The sequence below is a fragment of the Perca flavescens genome, chromosome 18 (genome assembly GCF_004354835.1).
Source record: "Perca flavescens isolate YP-PL-M2 chromosome 18, PFLA_1.0, whole genome shotgun sequence".
In the NCBI taxonomy this organism is placed as follows: Eukaryota; Metazoa; Chordata; class Actinopteri; order Perciformes; family Percidae; genus Perca; species Perca flavescens.
Genome location: NC_041348.1, coordinates 4,232,479 through 4,252,530, shown reverse-complemented (window position 1 = coordinate 4,252,530; position 20,052 = coordinate 4,232,479). Strand labels below are relative to the sequence as shown.

At 38.5% G+C, this 20,052-nt stretch overlaps 2 protein-coding genes across 2 annotated transcripts; one reads left to right on the top strand and one right to left on the bottom strand.

Annotated features, from left to right (window-relative positions):
* Window positions 1-620: 620 nt before the first annotated feature.
* On the top strand, window positions 621-2,012 carry LOC114573734 (uncharacterized). The gene has a single exon (XM_028606055.1). It carries the CDS (start codon window positions 733-735, stop codon window positions 1,678-1,680), a length of 948 nt encoding a protein of 315 aa, XP_028461856.1. The 5' UTR covers window positions 621-732; the 3' UTR covers window positions 1,681-2,012.
* Window positions 2,013-18,050: 16,038 nt separating this feature from the next.
* LOC114573653 (uncharacterized) lies at window positions 18,051-19,420 on the bottom strand. The gene is made up of 2 exons (XM_028605935.1): window positions 19,363-19,420; window positions 18,051-19,050 (listed from the first exon to the last, which is right to left on the bottom strand). Exon 2 carries the CDS (start codon window positions 19,039-19,041, stop codon window positions 18,166-18,168), a length of 876 nt encoding a protein of 291 aa, XP_028461736.1. The 5' UTR covers window positions 19,042-19,050; window positions 19,363-19,420; the 3' UTR covers window positions 18,051-18,165.
* Between the last annotated feature and the right edge of the window lie 632 nt (window positions 19,421-20,052).

Here is a 20,052-nt window from a genome sequence, read left to right as displayed (position 1 = left end):
GAATCCCTTCGCCTCTGGTTAAAAGCTTTAAATTCGAAGAAACCACCAAAGCGACCGTATGTTTGTTCTTTTCATTTCGTGAACACAAGACCTACAGAAGACCACCCGATACCAGAAAAGTGGCTGGGCTACAAAGTCCCAATAAAAACTCCAAGGAGACGTGTCAGGAGGTTAGCAGACACAGGTAAGTTAACGGATGTTTAATTGTAGAATATGGTGCAAAAGTTCATTTATTTCAGTAATTAAACTTAAAAGGTGAAACTAATATATTATATAGACTCATTACATGCATTATATATTAGTTTCACCTTTAAGTTTAATTACTGTAATAAATGAACTTTTGCACCATATTCTTATGTTTCGAGTTTCACCTGTATGCTCTCACATAAAGCCAACTGTCTTTTAAGTTTGTTCTCTCTGTATATTTATTGATATATCTGTATTTTTTTCATCCCTACTAGCCCTGGGCATTTGTAAAAATTGGAAGCAATGTAATGCAATATGATTATTTGAATGAGCACTAATACAGGTGTTGCTCTATTAGCTTGGTGTTAACATAGTTGTAAGTTGTCTAGGTATGCTTTATGTTATTTGCTAAACTGGTTGTGGGCTTATGTGGTCTTGTGTTTGGCAGATGACAGCCACTGTGTTGAGGAAGCTGACCAGGCCGTTCCACAGTCAGAGTCACCTACGCATAAAGATGCTGACACTCAGTGGGAGGTTCAGGCACTGATGGATCACACCTACATATTAGGACAAAAGAAGAATCATGTATGTGACAGAGAAACACAATGTGGTGGAGAAGAACCCCTTGCCCTTGCCATCCTGAAGAATGACACTAGCTGTGTGTTGTACACAGGCCTTTCTCTCAGTGCCTTTTTTGATCATGTTAAATACCTGGAACAGTTCTATAAAGCAAACTTTAAGATGCACGTAATGGATCAAATATTGATGACCATGATGAAACTTAAGTTGAATCTACTCCAGGGTGATCTTGCAGAACGCTTTGCTGTGTCCCAGGGGTTAGTGAGCAGGATCCTCTCCTACTGGATAGACACAATGGAGGAGCACATGAGAATCTATGTTCCTTGGCTCCCACGGGAGACAATCCGGAGCACAATGCCTCAGTGCTTCAGGGAGAAGTTCCCCAACACCACCTGCATTATTGACTGCACTGAGACCACCCTGCAGAAACCACACAACCTTGACTCCAAAGGCGAGTCATACAGCCATTATTATTCCAGCAATACTATAAAGTATTTAGTTGCTATTGCCCCGTGTGGGCTTGTTATGTTCATTTCTCCTGCTTATGGAGGCAGGTGTAGTGACAAGTTCATCACTCAGGAGTCTGGCTTCCTGGAGTATCTTCGTCCCGGCGATGAAGTGATGGCAGACAGAGGCTTTACCATCAGAGATCTGCTGTTTGAGAGAAAGGTTAACCTAGTTCTACCAGCGTTCACTCATAAAGGAGGGCAGTTGTCTGATGAGGATGTAACTGCCACAAGGAGGATTGCAAATGTGCGCATACATGTGGAAAGGGTTATCAGGAGGCTCAAAGTGTTCAAAATAATCTCCCAGACTGTACCCATCAACTTGGCACACAAAATGGACAAAATCCTCAGAATCTGTGCAGCCCTTGTAAACATGCAGGGGGAAATCATCCACGAGGATGCTGATTGAGCATAGAAGTTTACATGTCAAAAAGATCCTGATTTCCACTGTAGCTTAATATTTGTAAATAATTATTTGACAGCCTGCAGTGCCTTGATTGTACTATCATTTGCACATATCATTTGTCTTTAACATTTTATTTTTCAGGTATCTCTATTCTGCACTGCTAATTAGTTATTTTACAGTAAACTGTAAACCAATGAAATTATAATGCACAAGAATGTGTTTTGGATCTCAGGTTTTAAAAAATAGTTGTTTGGCACCTTTTCAAGTATTGTATAATATCAACTTATTTTTAGACTATTTGAATGTTTACAGATAAAAAAAAACATGATATTTAACTTGTGTCCAACTAAAATGTGTATTATTAAAATTTTCAATCTGTTTTTTCAATCGAGTTTTTCAATCTGTTTTTTCAATCGAGTCGATGTTGCCCTAACCACATGTAAATAACTAAAGAAGTGTATTTTATGTAGATTAACTGGCAAAAAGATACAGTATTTCACTAATGGAATTTATTAACTCATGTCATTTGTTTACATTGAATGTAATTACAATTATTCACTTTAAAAATGAACTCAGCCAGCTGATTTCACTAATTAGTTAATGAAATCAGCTGGCTGAGTTCATTGGTGGAATAAACACATGGCAGGACTTTTACTTTCTGAACCTCTGAAAAATGGTAAAACAACTAAATTTAAACATTTCACTTATGGCATTATTTGTTGGCCATTTAATTTTATACATATTAATTATAATCACAATTACTATTAAAATGGTAAAACATCACCTTCCCGTGTAAAACGAAAACGAGCACTAGCTATAAAAAGTAAAACACCAAGGAACTTGCCTAACAAAGGGTCAGCGGAACAATTATTAACAGTTAGGTATCATCACACAACGCAGACACAGGAAAGCTGTTCAGAACTTTCTTTGTGGTGCCTGAAACATATATTGCTCAACCTTTTGGGGACTAAATTACGCCGTGTCCCTGAGTTCCAGTGGCGCTGCTCATCTGTGCAGGACAATCCAGTCAGACCTTTGGAGACTGCAAACTGCACCTTTAACAAAGTTTAAATAGAACAGTTGCATATTTTTAATGTATTGCAGTCCTTGGTGTCACAATACTTATATAGAAAATATAATATATTTTTCAACTTACCTTGATGATGTACTTAAACAAATTGCCATTCGAAATTAGACTGGTATGAATTAGAATAGGTGAAAATAGAAACTTACTTACCTAGGCAAGGCAAGGCAAGGCAGCTTTATTTATATAGCACATTTCAGCAACAGGGCAATTCAAAGTGCTTTACATAAAACATTAAAGAGCAGTTAGAAAACAATTAAAAAACAATAATAAACAAATTAAAAACATTAAAAGACAAGAATAAAATTGATAGTGCAGTATAAGAATAAAAGTTACAGTGCAGTATAAGAAATTAAAGTTAATAAAATAGATTATTTAAAGAAAAGCAACATCAAAAAGATAGGTCTTTAGCTTAGATTTAAAAGAACTGAGAGTTGCAGCGGACCTACAGGTTTCTGGGAGTTTGTTCCAGATATGTGGAGCATAAAAACTGAATGCTGCTTCCCCCTGTTTAGTTCTGACTCTGGGGACAACAAGTAGACCTGTCCTACACAGGTCTACAGGTCTGTGTACCTACACAGAAGAGGTGGTTCACCAAAATGTGGTGTGCTGACAGAATATAACATTTACCCAAACTTGAATGACCTTACCTTAACCCAAGGAGCATCAATGAACAAGAGTTTAGACTTTTACTTATCTGGAAAAGGTGCACAATCTGTTAATTAAAAAATAAAAACGTTAGTCATATACTAAATTTTATTTAACAAAATGCTTTAGAAGCCAATGTTTTCATCAACTCTTTAGCACTTATTTGTATTGTTTGGGTATCAAATAGAAATAAACTCGAAGCTTCAATGTAAATCTAGCTTAATCTAATCTAAAATCTAGCTTATTTTAATGTGACAAACTTGCATCAAGAGCTTGGTGAGTACACATCAGATTGGTACAATGTTGTGTCAAACTTCAAGCCTAAACATTATGAGGTAGGCAACAGTTCAGTTGACGTTTTGATATCAAATTGTAACGTTAGTTCAATCCCAAACATTTAGTACTGCTATCTGTGTAAAATAAACTGACAATCTAACGAGGCAACAGCTAATGTTAGTATATTTTAACACTGAACCATAGACTGTATATAAAACAGACAACTTAACAGGCAATTCATTAACCTACCTTCCATAAGATCGCCGCTGCGTGACTGCAGGACTTCCCCTGTCCCGCGACACAGGAGCACCCGGCCGTCTCAACAGTGCCGGTAGATGTAGTCAGGATCCATGCAGAGTCAACGTCAGACTTGCTTTGGCTTGGTTGAACATCAGCCTTCATAAATACCAGGTCATCGATGATGCTGTTATTGATTAACACCTTCCCAACTTTTCCACTGGGAAGGTACTGATACGCCTCTGTACTTTTATAATTGCGCATTGTAGACCCATCCGCACCAAGTGACAACACAAAATAATTAAATATGTCCTCGTACGTGATCTGAGGCCACTTCTTCATGTCATCCTCCCACTGATGAATAGTTTGAGGGTGTGGCACTGACCTGCTATTTGGATTATTAAGCGATTTTTGGAAATGTTCCCACGACATAGTTAACCAATTTAATTAAGCTAATGTTTTGTGTTAGTGTTGCCCAGGGAAGCGATGAAACGGAAGTCCCGCACAAAAACCGGAAGTTTGACCCATATTCACTTCCGCGTTCGAAAATAAGGCGAATAGGCCTGTGTGAGACTTAGTGGTCAAGTGCAGTAGCCTATATGTTGGCTTTTGCAGTTTGTGAAGTTGCAGCTGACTAAGTGACTGTTATTTTACAACCTGCACTCAGCTGTGTTGTGTGATGACATTGTTGTATCTTCAGTCAATCACGTTTCAGAATTACTATTGTGCTTTCTGCTTGGGTGATTTTTAGTGAATATTATATTGCCATAGACTTGAGCCATACAACGCTTTGGTATGATTTAATTAACTGTAGCACTGTGATGTGTGAGTCAGATGGCAGTACTTGGTTTATTGAACTGGAAAGGCATACTTGATGCCTGCTCAGCTGGACTAGTCATTCATCATTTTTTTTTGTTATTTTTTATTCGATAGTGACAGTGGATAGACAGGAACCCCGCGCGCCAGCACCCTGCACCCCCTGCTGAAAATGACTTCCCGCGCCTCTGTACGTAACGACATTTCTATGAGAAAAAACGAATCACCTCCATATCATGATGTTGCAAGTATAGTCCATGCTCGCGTTGTCTTCTTTGACCATCGCCTTTTCTTTTGATAAAGTTTTTTTTCGGTTAAAAACAAACTACAAACTATCGCCACTGCGTCCTCTTCGTCTGCCATGATTGTTCACTCTGAAGTCACGTTTGATCTCGAGGGATTTTGCGAGATTTCCCGTCTGACCTGGGAATGCTCGGGAGTCAAATCGGTTCGTGTGTGATGTGTTGATTTTGCCGTGTGCTGCGCACCACACACTGTACCACCAAAACTGTTAGACCCGTGATTTTTTTATCACCGTGTGTGGGGTCTCTCAGGATTGGAACATCGGCCGACAATTTTAAAATCGTGCCGTGTGAAGCAGGCTTAAGATTAAAGGGAGAAGAGCTTTGATGTCAAACAAGAGCTTATTTATTATTTTACCTACTACTGTTAAAAAAAAAGCAAATACAGGCTTCTGTTTTTGCACTTGCTCTGTTTACTTTAAGTTTTTATTTTTGTATTCCTCCTGAAAGTGACTTTATTTTGTTGTTGGATTGATAGTCTACAGCTGGCTTCAGATTGCACTACAAATTAATTTTACTTGAACAGTACAGTGTTAAACAGTTTTAATAGATAGAGATTTGATCCTTATTGAAATTTGTTTTGTGTAAATTGTTAATAATTGAGCAATGGGAAAATAATAGCTAATTGAAAAATGTATCGAAAAATTAATCGTTAGATAAGTTGACTAGTCGAAAAAAATAATCGCTAGATTTATCGTTTAAAAACTAATCGTTTGGGACAGCCCTAGTCTCAAAACAAAAAACATACAAGGACATGCAGTGTCAATTACTAATCCTAACTAATAAATGAACTACAGCATTTCATTGACAGTTTTATTAAATAAAAGTATATTAAAACAGCGCCACGAACACCAAAATGAAATGCTTAACAAACATTGTTTAATTTGCACTAACAAGCTTTGATATGAAGCTAACGGTACCATTACATTAGTATTAATAACCCAACACCACTACATTAACAGGTGAAAACGTTACCAGCCCCGGTGGGACCTTTATGCATACAAACTGTAGACTTTAATACATTTTAACCCTTCGGAGTCTTGGGCTATTTTGGCCGTTTTTGAGTTTTTTTTTTTTTTTTTTTTTTTTGCGACATAAACAAATGTTTACCATACCAATGTTTGATATCTTTCTTTTCAGCACAACATCACCTATATGTATCTTTTTTAATATAAAAAACACAAACATGCTCAACCAAGCAGTTTTAAAAGTATGTAATGTAAACACAAGTTGTACATATCAACATGTAAAAGGTAAAAATTCAGATATAATCAAGATATATACAAAAAAATATGATTTACAAAAAAAAGCGGGTGTAGCCATAGGCTATTTTTTTCTTTTTAGCTTTGCCACTCTTTAAAACACGCACACAATTATACAGAGAGCTACATTAAAGGCCTTGCATTCTCAGAGTATGAGGGTTCCCAAATAGTGCAAATAAAACATAGAAAAAGGTAACATTGAGATAAAATCAATTTATATACAGCAAAAAGCAGGTGTGGCAATAGGCATTTCTTCTTTTCTTTTTTGCTTAGAAACTCTACAAAACACTTAATGTACAATTACACAGAGAGCTACATTGCCGGGCTTTCATTCCTTGAGTAAGAGGGGTTCCTAAATAGTGCAAATATACCAAACAAAAGGTAAAATGAACACAAAATCAAACTATACGTACAACTATTTACACCAAATATCAGGTGTGTTTTTTTTTTTTTTTTTTATCCGTGCCACTCCTCAAAACAGTTTCTGTCAACAATGAGACTGAGGGCTACATCACAGGCCTTGCATTTCCACGGTGTGAGGTTCCTTTTCTTCTCCACTTGCTGGCAACGATGGCAGGTCCTGCGGCCTTGTGTGGCTTTCTCTTTGACATCTGTCGCCACGGCAATGGCAACAGGAACATGGTCGGTGCTCCTCTGGATGGCAACTCCTGTCTTTTCCACTCCACACAGCTGGGACACCAGTTCTACCAGGAAGTTCTTGTGTGTCATGTGCTGAACCTGTTGTGTGTGGCTTATCTCACAGTGTAGGATGTAGGCATTTGTTGTAGCAATGTCCACAAAGTGCAGAAACAGGGTACGGTACCAGCGAGCAGTTCTGCGATGGGTGGAATAATACTGGAGAAGCTGGTCTGACAGGTCAACCCCTCCCATGTTCTTGTTGTAGACAATGATGGGGGTAGGGCAGGGAATGTCTTTTACTGCCCACTGTCCATCTCCACCCTTCACTCTCCTCTGGACAGCCTCACCAGAAAACGCTGGATGGATTGTGGAGCACATTGACAACTCCCGCATGTCCATCCACTCCACAAAGACCAGGGGCTCTCTCTGATCCATCTTATGGTGCCTCTCTCAGATTTTTTGTTGAGGGCTTTTTGCTCAACTACTAGGACACCCTTTCCTTTGTGTTCTCAGGACAGATACACAATTGTTTTGTATAGGGTGTGATATTTCCAAAGGTGGAACCAAGTACATTTACTATTGTGCTTGAATACTAATAGTTGAATAGTAAATGTACTAAATAAAGTATTCTAATTCTGATTAGAAACACTGTCGTTTTATATCTATGATTTAGACTTCTTGGGGATGTAATGATGAAATCAATGCACAAATAATAAAAGGTAAAAAAAAAAATATATATATATATGTATATATATATATATATATATATATATATATATATATATATATATATATATATATATATGTTTTATGTAATACAGTAAAATATTCAGCTGACTGCAAAAACAGGCTTTTTGTTCGTTGCTCCATCCTCCATTTTGAAGGCCAGTGTTTTCCAGGTGAATAAAGTGTGCTAAATGATGTGATTTGTGCTTAGAGTTTTGCTAAAAAAGCAATTAAGAATTTCTATTTGAGTAATAACAATCAAATTGTGCTTATTGTTTAGCAGTCTGGAATCTTGTTGTTCATACATGAGGTTAACATTTTTTAGAATTGTGTGCAAAGTTCCATTTTTTGTGTGTATACAAGGGAGAGAAAACTGCATTGTAAACTGAATATTCCTTCGGAATGTTGGTCCAGTAAAACAAGACGTTACTTGAACTCTGAGAGAGGGGAATGGGCATTTTAAACCACTTTCTCACATTTTATAATCTAAAAAAAATATATTACTGAAACCTGCCAAAGGGTTCTGCCAGTGCCTAGCAACGGTTGCTAAGGTTGTCATTTTTGGATGGGCGGGGCTTATGGAACAGTCAGTCAGACTCAAGGATTCCTTTTATGTCTTTGATCCTTTGATCCTATGATGAGAGCAGAGAGAATAAATACAGGTGATTTGACTCACAGTTCATTATTACTGAATTTCCCTTGGAAACAAGATGTGAGCAGAGCTTGTACTTTGTGTTAACGGACCAGTTTGTGATCTCATTGAAAACAATCCACCATCGAAATAGACGACCATCGAAATAAACGACCATCAAAATAATCGACCGTTGAAATAATCTACTATCGAAATCGACCATCGAAATTGACCATGGAAGGTGAAAATAATTATACACTAATAGTCGTCATGCCTAGACTAGGAACCCCTGAGACTGAAGAAATGCCGGAGATTAATATCAATGTCATTCTCCCAGCGATCGAAACCTTTTCTAAAAGGATGACAAAGGAACAGTGGGGGTTGATGAATTTAGGCACCCCTGATCATGCCACTAAAGTTTGGTTGGCAGAACTACTTTTGGACATAACAAGAACACTGTCACAAGCCTTGTTAAACGCTAGGAGCCAAAATGTAGTCTTTTCTGAGGAGACTGTTCTGTCCAGTATCGGCAACAAACTCTTTCAGAGTTTTGGCGAGGTTTTGAATGTTGACGGCCAAGTCCCCTGTGTCAGCTCAATATCACTGACCAACTTGCTTGCTAGAGAGGTTGCAGATATTTACAAGTCTTCCACTAGTGAGCACACTGCAGAGTCGCACACATTGCGTGTCACTCCCTCGAAAACACTAAATGCTATGGTTCGTCATGCCTGCAAAATGTTGAAGTCGTTCACAGCCAGGATGAAAGTCTTCTGCTCATCTCGACCACGTAGTCAGAGACTAAGTCCGACCGCCACCGAGGAAGAACTAATTGTGGAAGATGAAGAGAAAGCAGCCACTGACGTCCGCTCTCTGTCACCGTTTGCAACCACAGCTATGGAACCAGAAACCCCGGAGGTCTCACCAAAGGACAGCTCTGAGATGACAACGGCTCAAGCGGTCGAATATATAATTAGGGAGGAGATGAGTAAAATCACTGAACCTCTTCTGGACGAAGTGCCAGAAGCAGAATATGAGCAACTAAAATCTGAAAGCTCTCTGGAGATTTCAGCTGTTGCAAAAGACATTGCTCAGGCAATTGCCACGAGTTTGGACATGACAGATGCTGCAGAACAAAAGCCGAAGCGCAAGCTCTGCATGGAAAACATAGGAAACATGATCAAAACCTTTTTTGCAAAGTGCTTTGTCAAAACCTGGATTCATCGTATGCTGGTGCAACTGAAGGCCAAATTCCACCAGGGCTCCAAAGTTGGAAGCACGCAGTCGGTGTCGTCACTCCTAGTCGACATTGACTCTCTGCTTCAGCCGCAGCATGGTGGGAAAGCACGCTGTGGAAACGAAGTCACTGTATTCCGGGACCTGAAGAAGATTTCCAGTGGTAAAGACTTGGTATTCACAAAGGCACTATGTGATCTCCTCTCCAGACACATCTCACCTGGGATGGCGCCAAATATCATCCCAGATGCAATTAGAGAGAAGGCATCTCCCAGGACACATCCTGACATGTATGCTGACATACAGAACAAAATGTGGAGTTTCCTGGGAATGCTGAGGTGGTGGCTGAACACCAAGGTCGGCGGCCACAGTCGAGAAGCTCTAGGCCGATTGGAAAATCAACCACTGGCACCAACACACATCACACCAACACAGTCAGCAGAGGCGTGTGAGGATGCGACAGCAAAGACATCAAGAAACAAAATGTCCATCAAGGTGATCATTCAGAAGCTGCTCACACGCACATTCAAGAAAGCAAAAGTGGACTGCGACCTTAAAAACTCAGAGGACTTCATTGACCGCCTGCTGGAAAAAACATGGGCCCAAGTCGAGGGTGTCGATTTCGATACCACCACAAAAACATTCAAAAACCTCGACAAGGGCATTTTCCAAGACGTGTGTAAGAAGTGGGGCTGTGCAGAAGAAATGCTGGTCTCCGTGATTTTAGGGGAACCGGCACTGGAAGACTCTATTGCCTGCTGTTTCAAAGATCACTTGATGAAATCACAGAAAACAGGGTTCTTCTCATCAGTATGTAAAGCCATCTCCAATTTCTGCAGACGCAGAAACAGGGTTGGTGGTATGTGTACGTAAAATGTTGCCTCTCTACTATGTTAGGGTTTTCTCCGGGTGCTCTCAGTGTTTCTCCCATATTTAGTATATAAATAAAAAAAAACATTAGCTTAGACATAGTAGTCATCTTGAAGGAAAATGTGTTTTTTTCCTTCAAACGTAATGTCATAAAGAGCTCCGGTCCTGCCTCATATCCACGTCTCCACCTCGTCCATAGGCCCCCGCCCCTTCGTGATGGAGGGACAGGGGCTAGTGGAGCAGGAGGTTACCTGGATATGAGGCAGGACTTAAGCTCTTAGTTTCATCCGGGTGCTCCGGTTCATAGAAACATCTAACAACTAATTCAATAAAATTGAAAAAATAATAATCTGCTTATCTCTGTTATCATTTACTATAAGAACTGTAAACATTCAACTCAGGCTAAAGTTCTGCTGATTCAACTTCATTCATGAATTTCATACCTGTGTTAAGTCCTTTAAAAGGTGTTTTCTTTTGCAACAGTGTTTTTCTTTTTTAAAATGTGAAAACCACTTGCACCAGCATTAAAGTGGCAGTCGTAGCCCAGAATAGTAAGTAGATAGGTTAGGGTTAGGGCTGATAAGCTAATAATACTCATTTGATTACTCTTAATTCCTTTTTACATCACCTAATTAACCTTCTAGAGCTCCCATGCTCCTATAGTATGACTCTATTTTTCTAAAGTCACTCCAAATCATTAATAGGTTGTTTGTTAAATCCACCACGTTTGTATTTTGTGGTGTAATGTAGAGATTACTAATGCAGTGGTCAACTTAATCTCCAATAATTGTAATAATTCTATATCTGTTGTTTTCTTGTCTGGGTTTTTTCTCAAATATGTTTTTATGGCTTGTATACCTTCCTTAATATCAATATTCGTGTAGAGGCTCTCAATATCCATAGTTAATAAAAAGTGAGTTTTTTTAACTCAACAAAATCACAAGTATCTCTAATATAGCTGGGGTGTGTAATTGACAGAGGATTGATATAAAAATCAAGAAACTCAGCTGTGTGGTAAGTCCCACTGCAGTCACTTACAATTGGTCTCCCAGTGGGGATCTCAAAAGGTTTAGACCACTGAGAGAATCGATGTTTCGCCAGGAAAAAAGGGATTAAGAAAGTTAAAGTAGAGAAAGATAATGGAAGGTAAAGTTGTTGTAAGCTGTGGATGAAAGAATAAAAGGTTAAAGTGATTAGTTAAAGTAACTTAAAACTCAAAGGGTCAGAGACCTTGCAGTAGGTTAGGCCGTGGTTATCCAAAAGAGAGGGGCCTCTTTGGGTCACCCCTGGATCCACACAGTATCAAAAATGTTTTAAAGAGAGGATAAAAAGCTGCACTAAAAGTTCATAAAAAAGCCACTCTGTGTAGGTGGTGAAATGGAGGTTTCTTCAGTGTGCACACACGTATAATTACAAATGACTTCTTCCTCCTCCTCTTCCTCCTTCTTCTTCACCTCCACGTCCTCTTCCTCCTCTAATTCTCACTCTTCTCACTCTTCCTGCTCCCTCCATTGTACTCCACACGGACAGCTCACCTGTGGCTTATTTATAGTGCTTAGGCTGATTGCAAAGTGAACTAATTATCTAAAACAGTTTTCACATGTGACAGTGTGCCAGACAGTTGGCACACTAGTGTAAATAATAGCCATACATGTGTATAGTTTTGCTAGGAGTGTGTTGATCATTTGGAAAATGAGTGTAAAGCAGTGAGTTGTGTTTACAGTTCCACAAAAAGAGTGTTGTGCAGTGGATTGTACCTACAGTTTTGCAAAGTGTGTGTTACAAAATTGCAAACTGAGTGCAAAGCCGTGTTTGTGATTTTAGTTTTGCAGTTTTGAGTATTAATAGTTTTAGAAATTGTGTTGTGAAAATCATGGTTAGGGTTTAAGCGTTCAGAAAAAACTGTAACACAAATTCCCCAAATGTAATACCTCAGAGTCACCACGGAATCTTTTTGTCTAGAAACATGCTGCTGCAGTCTTTACCATGGTCCATTAATGTCACATATTAATGAGTCTTATGCCTACCATACACTAGAAGACTAAAGTCTGACTCCATCTCACATCTAAAGACAATCATCTCTCATCTAAAGTTAAAGATTGTCATAATATGTAAAGACTGGGGATCCTGCAGGGTCACACATTGCAAGACCACAACTAGATTTGTTTTGAAAAATGTAACCAAGCTAGCGAGCTAGCGTTAGCTTGTAAATTAAGAATTAAAATGATTATTCCAAGCATTTAAATGTGGATAAATGTCTCAGTCAGGTGTTGGAATTAGCCAAAAGGCTTACTCAATGCTACTTATGTTAAATGCAGCAGCAGAGTGTGGCAACAACTGGGATATTACTTGAAATGTGTAGAAATGTTTCAAATCAGCCTGGATGGATACAGTTTTAATGCTTCATCTGTCAGCACTGCAAATCAAGAAAATAACAGAGAAGTCATGGAGAATAAATGGAGTCAATAACATGTTTGTATAAGTGCCGTTTGTTTTTTTGTCTTTCCCAAAGTTTCCATCACTCTTCTCCTTTGCCTTGTTCACCAAGTCTGGTCCAACCATATAGCAGGTAACACTAATACTGTCGGAGCTTTATAGATTTGTATCATTTTAGTATCCTGAGATGATCTTAAAGCTACATTGGGGAGAAACAGCTGTCAAACACCGCCTGCAGGTGGACCCCAGGAAGACTAGCTGGTGGTCTAGGTGTCAGCAAATGAGGATCCTTATAATAAACTAAACTAAAGTATGAGCTACTATGAGTTATACAATAACACCCTAATATAAGAAAATATATTAGATTTCTGTTTTCTTCCAGAGTCTAATCAGCCAAAATATCTGAAATCACTTGTGTGTGTGTTTAGACGCTTTAAATGTAGACAGGGTTCTTAACGGATGGTACAGTAAGAGATGTGGACAGCCATGAGCTGAGAAACGTGCTGAAAAATCTTATTATATTTCTCTCTGCTCCATCCATCTCTCGCTGTATTTCCTCTTAACCAACAATGCAGAGGAACGTCTACAGCAATGTTGGACTGCAGTCTTTCTAGTTCCACCTTTAGTATCGGATCAGCGTGCTAGGACTGGATGGAGAGGTTCTATTGGTACCATCCCCAACTTCTAACAATCAAACCGGGCTTTGGTTTTGGTCTTTTCATGGCATTTGTTGGCAGTAAGAAAAGTGTAGAAGCTCACCAGACTTCTCCTTTAAGCAATCACATACCGTAAATACTGTAGTAGCTGGAACTGACAATGCATTTTGTGCTATGAACAATGCTTTGGAACATTCAGAGATATTTCTGCAACTTCTTATCACCATGTTTGTGTTTTTCTTGTGGTTTACAGAGCCTGGTTATGTCGCTACAGTTTCTGCTATGGTACAAGCAGCCGTAACCTTGCTGAATGAAGTGCACTCTCTCCCCAGGAGGTCAGTTTTTTTTTCTATTCCTTTTGCTTCCTTTACTTTGTCCCTCTCTGTCATAACTTATCTTCTTATCTATATCTGCCTACCACCTCTTTAAAATAAATCTCTCTCTCTCTTCCTGTCTCTCTCCTGTTTTTGACAGGGGAGGGGTGTACACTCCAGGAGCTGCCTTCTATAAAACTAGTCTCATCGACCGCCTCCATAACCACAGCATCAAGTTTTCAGTCAGAGGCTACCAGTAACACTTCATCACTGTGTAGGGCACGCCATCTTCCAGTTACAGGATGTCAGTGCTGCTCAACTTGTATAGATCTTCTGTGCTGCCGGGTCGAAATTGTGTCGACAGTTTCAGATACACTTAATAGTTTTTTTATTAAACTGCTTTAAGTTGCTCTGAACTTGTGCTTCCGTTCTCTGACCACTATCCCTCTCCACTGATGTCAGTGTAGACTGAACAAATAATGGAAGTAGCATCACTGACCTCAACCGTTGGTTTGTGGACTACCGTTTTGAGTTAGCATTTTGGCTGTCGCCATCTTGGTATTCGGAGTTCGCAGATTTTCAGCCATCTGATGCGAGTCATACAGTGGAGTTTTACTGGCGGGTAAAGGCAGATCTGTAGGTACTGTAGCTGTTCGTTAGCACGTTGAGTCAATGCGTGAGAAATAATTTAAAAAAGATAGTCTATCTTGACTATTCCAATTATTCAACATTTGTGTGTGTGCGCATGTCTTTATATTTATTCAGGTCAAGCCCGACAGACACAAAACGTATTTGGCAACAACTGAAGATGAAATATAAAAATATAGATTAAACCGGTATAATTTTATTTCAAGCAATTGTGATGTTTAGCCTTCCCCATAGTATTGGAATTTTCTAAGCATACTTTGGTAACTTATTCTGCCATCCCAAAACAGCCCTTATTTAATAGTTTTTGAAACATGCAAGTCTCCAATTTCATGCTTTATGGACAAATTCGACCTCCATTAAAGCCAAAAGTAAAAAGGCTGAAGCCTGAAAAACAGGAGGGGGTCACCAGCACTCACAGAGACTGAAGAGATGGTCCTCAGTCAGAACAGTGGGCGACCTATGGCTGGAGGCATCTCATCTGCTGACCCAACCAACCCACAGGACCCACAGGCCTACAAAACAGGTTAGCTAGTTATTCTGATATGTACATTCATCCTTTTGTTAGTACTAGCTCACTATCCCACCTATACTATCGTCATAGACACAACTCAGCACACTGATGTTCTATAGCGGCACAAATCTTTGTAGTTGACTACCATTACTTTTTCCACATTCTTAGTTCTGGTAGAGACACTACAATCTATTTTAAGGTGACTCGATTGAGTTATTTATTTGGGAAATTGTGATGTGGCCTGTTGTAAAAACTAAATTAAACTTTTTTACTACAATTATTTCATACCTAGTTATTTTGCAGATTCAGAGTAATGATACGAAATATAATCAGCAAATAAATGATGATGTATTATTATGGATAAAGATAAGACTTTATGAATCCCTTGGTGAAATGCACAAGCTCGGCAGTTTACAGTGTAAAGTAGTAAACTGCAACATTAAAGCAATGTACATATTACATATTGATTCACAAATTATCATTAAATATTATATACTTTATTCTGAAATGGGCTATTCTGTATAATGTGTTCTTCACTACATATTGATGTTAGTACTTTTGTACTTGTAATAATAATAATAATAATTTTGTTAAGAGAATTTTCCATTTTGTCAAATTTTACAATAAAAATACATTGAGACTGTAAAAGATGGCCTTCAGCAAAAAAATTTATGGTTGCTTTTAATCTTGCATCAAATAGTGAACTCCATACTAGACTTGCATGCATGTACAAATCATCAGCAGTAAATATTAATAGTACTAGTATTGAACTACAAGAAGCAAGACAGCTGCAAGCTTTTAATTAGAGTTATGTAAAGCTTTTGATGGGACAATTAGGTCCTAGAGACGTGTTGACAACAGCTGCGCAGAGGGGGCCCAATTTGATTTGATTGACTTCCTGGCAGCGCCCCTGACTTCAGCTGCCTTTATAAAGAGATGTGCTAGGGCTTATTGTGCAATCACTACTTGTGAGGAGTCACATACACACAAACATATACACAGTGTTGGGGAGTAACGGAATACATGTAACGGCGTTACGTATTCAGAATACAAATTATGAGTAACTGTATTCCGTTACAGTTACAATTTAAATAGTTGGTATTTAAGATACAGTTACATTGTTAAAATCAATGGATTACATGACAATACTTCTCCGTTTCACGAGTTTAGTCACTCTGAATAAATTAAGGCAACTTAATGCATTTTCCAGAAGCCCCGATATGAAATAGAAAAAAATAGCTATTTGCGTGATCAGTCACAATGGAGTCGGAACTGGCACGACAGAGCCAGGGCAGCAATAAGTTTCTATCTTGGAAATTCAAACAGCATTTCACATTAAAGAACGAACAGGGAGAATGAAATACAGCTAACTGTGCCGTGCAGCCTCTGCTTGCCAGCAACCAACCTCCTTTCAGCTCCAAATTACTCCACCTCCAACCTGAAGAAGCATCTTAAAGTAAGTTATTTTTTTAATTAGCCAAGGGTAGTCGTCTGCTGTAGTTTTACTGGTCACCTTGCTATTTTAACATTGACGTGGGACTTTACATTCTGCTAGGTGCTGATTTACTAGCTCCAGAGCCGTTTAAAGACTATAGCCCCGTTTGACATGCTAACTAACGTTAGCTAAAATTAGCTTGTGGTAGCTTAGACTGCAGTTTGATTTTTGTAGTAGGCAATGCAGTTCGGGACTACCAATACAATAATCTATCTGCTTGTTCAGGTACACATTCAGCTAGTATGAAGAAAACGAACACACCATTATAGGCCTGTTTAGTAAAATGTGATAGCCGCATTCCTACACTTATAAAACGCAATTCAATGTGGAAGTAATCTTGAAGTAATCCAAGTATTCAGAATACGTTACTCAGATTGAGTAACGTAACGGAATACGTTACAAATTACATTTGTGGGCATGTATTCTGTATTCTGTAACGAAATACGTTTTGAAAGTATCCTTCCCAACACGCACACACACAACACACGCACGCACGCACAAAATTGTGAAGTTTATTTATATAGCACTTATCACAAAGTGCTTCACAGGCCAAATAAAAAAAAAACATTATTAAACAATGATAATCATAAAAAGCACAATAAATCACAGTAAGTCATAGTAAAACACAAAAGCATGAAATACATACAGTCACAACCTACAAAGATGAAGATTACAGTAAAACTAAATCCTGAAGCCTTTTTCTTTTTGTGTTTATTGAAATGTGAGTAGATGTATATTATTGTACTTGAACAGTTTTTTACAGGGGCCTGTATGAGAAAATAAGAAAGCTTTTGAAGTGAAGGACTGAAGGACTCTGATTATTGGACGGTTTTCAGAGGATTTTAAGGCTGCTTGGATGTTATACATCCTGTTTGAAGGCAGAGTTTAGAATTCAGTTCACTAGATGTGTTGTTTCTGTCTTTTTCTTTTTGTGGTTATTGAAATGTGAGTAGACGTATATTAATGAACACATGTTTTTACAGTGGCCTGTATGACCAAAGTTTTAAACTACAAAGACTAGTGGGACTAATCCAGCCTCTCTCCAGCATCAGGCCACAGGTTTTCATCAACATCACATTGGATGTCCTCTCTTGCCATGCACCTGTATCGTATCATCTCTAAATACAAATTACAGTAATGTGGTGATGACTTTTGAAAAACAGAAAGTATGCAGTTTTTCTGTAATAAAGGTATTGTTTTTCACATTGTTTATAGCAGTGTATGTAACCTTAGACATCTTACCCTGACATATTGATATCTTTGCTCTTTTACCTGTTCACTGTTTCTCTCCAACGGTACAGTGGATAACTGTTTCATTTCTACAGTGAAGAGTCTGAAGCAAACACACCTTACATGCAGAGTTGTCTTTATTGAAAATCGGGAAATGTTCAGATTAAAGTGATACAGAGTTTTAATATTTAATCCTTAACATCGTTGGTTAAAAACAGCCATGTGAAATCATTTGATTGATTTGACATCAAGTTTATCAGTAGAACCTATATACCATTTGATATATATTTTTATAATCCATATTACCAGAATACAATTAATCACATGGTTTTCTGTATTGAAGAAAAAAGAGAAAATAAAATTAAAGAGACTATCAGCAAAATGATTTAAGAATAATGTTGGACTCTGCTTTCTACTTCAGTGAGTGTTGGGAATTCTCAGCTCTGCTTCCATCAAGAAGGCTTTCTCAGCCTTTCACCGATAGAAACACAGGAACTCAGGGCTGCCTTTAGTACCTATGTTAAGATTTCTTTGGATAACGGAGACACCAGCCCTCTCATAAGCTAGTACAGTATTATGGATAAGAACCAGGGACATGGCCTTAATGGGACTGGCGCCGTCATCTTTCTTGTACCACATGTACACCGGGTGGCCTCCGGTCCCCTCGTTGAGGTTAACATTTACTGGAGTGTAACCTTGATGCTGAAGGGACTGATATTCTTCATCATTGGTGGAGCTATTCAGATCCGTGAGCGCACGTCTGGGGTCGGTGGTCTGACGATACCAGATGAAGACATCGGGACCTCCTGCCTCTCTGTTAGTATCTTCATCCACACGGATGTAACCTGCCTTATAGAAGTCGGTGTCTGATCCGTAGGAAGCAGTAGCAGAGACATCACAGATGTAGGTTTGTTTCTCTCTCTTCACCCAGGTGTGGATCCAGTTCCCTCCAGCTTTGCGGTTCAGATCACAGGCTGATTTCTCCCAGCCTGTGCTGAACTTCAGGGCTTCACTTCCTGGATCTATAGTGACATCAATGTCCACTATGGGAGTGTGGAACTCCCCGGACCCTCTGAAGTACCAAAGGTAGATGTAATCACCTCCTGCGTTTGCATTGAGATCTTTATGGACCTTTGTGTACCCTGCATTGCTCAATCCAACACTCATGTTATCGTTGAATGTAAATTGAACCCTGGTGATTGGTACTGATCCTTTTTTGTACCAAAGAAAGATGTCATTTCCTCCTGCTCCTTTGTTTAGATCAACACTGATTTTCTTGAAGCCTTGTGATTGGAGAAATTGCTCCTCAGATACATTGAGGGACACATTAAGTTCTGAGATGTAGGCCATTGTGGGTAGCTGCAAAAAGAACGACACATCATTTGTTTGTATGTATAATGTATATATTTCTACGATTGTCACCTTGTGAATGTGGTGTGAAAACACAATAGTGAATAAACACAATATGAAAAGTTAGCAGCATGACTGTGCCTTTTGAGATGAGCTCCAATATGATTATGACAAATTAAAATATCAAATATGGATCACTATTATGACATCTAAAATTGTATTTTAAATGTGCATGCTGCACCTATTTATAATGAATATAATAACTTTGAAATAGTAAAATGTATGTTCCACATAAAGTAAATAAAGTTCTTGAAGACTTACGTGTCTGCTGATGGTGAATGTTCGGCAGGAAGAAGTCAACTGGTCTGCTGATGTCTGTTGTACTCACCACAAGTCAGCTGCCTTTATATAGAGAGATGCTAGGGCTTATTGTGCAATTTCTACTTGTGAGGAGTCACACACACACACACACACACACACACACACACACACACACACATACACATACACATACACACAAACACACACACACACACACACAGCATTGAGCTCGTAAGTAAGTAAAGTTTATTTATATAGCACTTATCACAAAGTGCTTCACAGTCCAAATAAAAAAAAAATTATTATTAAACAATTATAATCATAAAAAGTAAAATAAATCACAGTAAGTCATAGTAAAACACAAAAGCATGAAATACATCGGAATACAGTCACAACCTGCAAAGATGAAAATTACAGTAACACTAAATCCTGAAGCCTTTTTCTTTTTGTGTTTACTGAAATGTGAGTAGATGTATAGTATAACACTTTTTTTTTTTTACAGTGGCCTGTATGATCAAAGTTATAAACTACTAAAGTTACATTTTAGTAACAAAGACTAGTGGGACTAATCCAGCCTCTCTTCAGCATCAGGTCACAGGTTTTCATCAACATCACATTGGATATCCTCTCTTGCCATGCACCTGTATCATCTCTAAATACAAATTACAGTAATGTGGTGATGACTTTGTG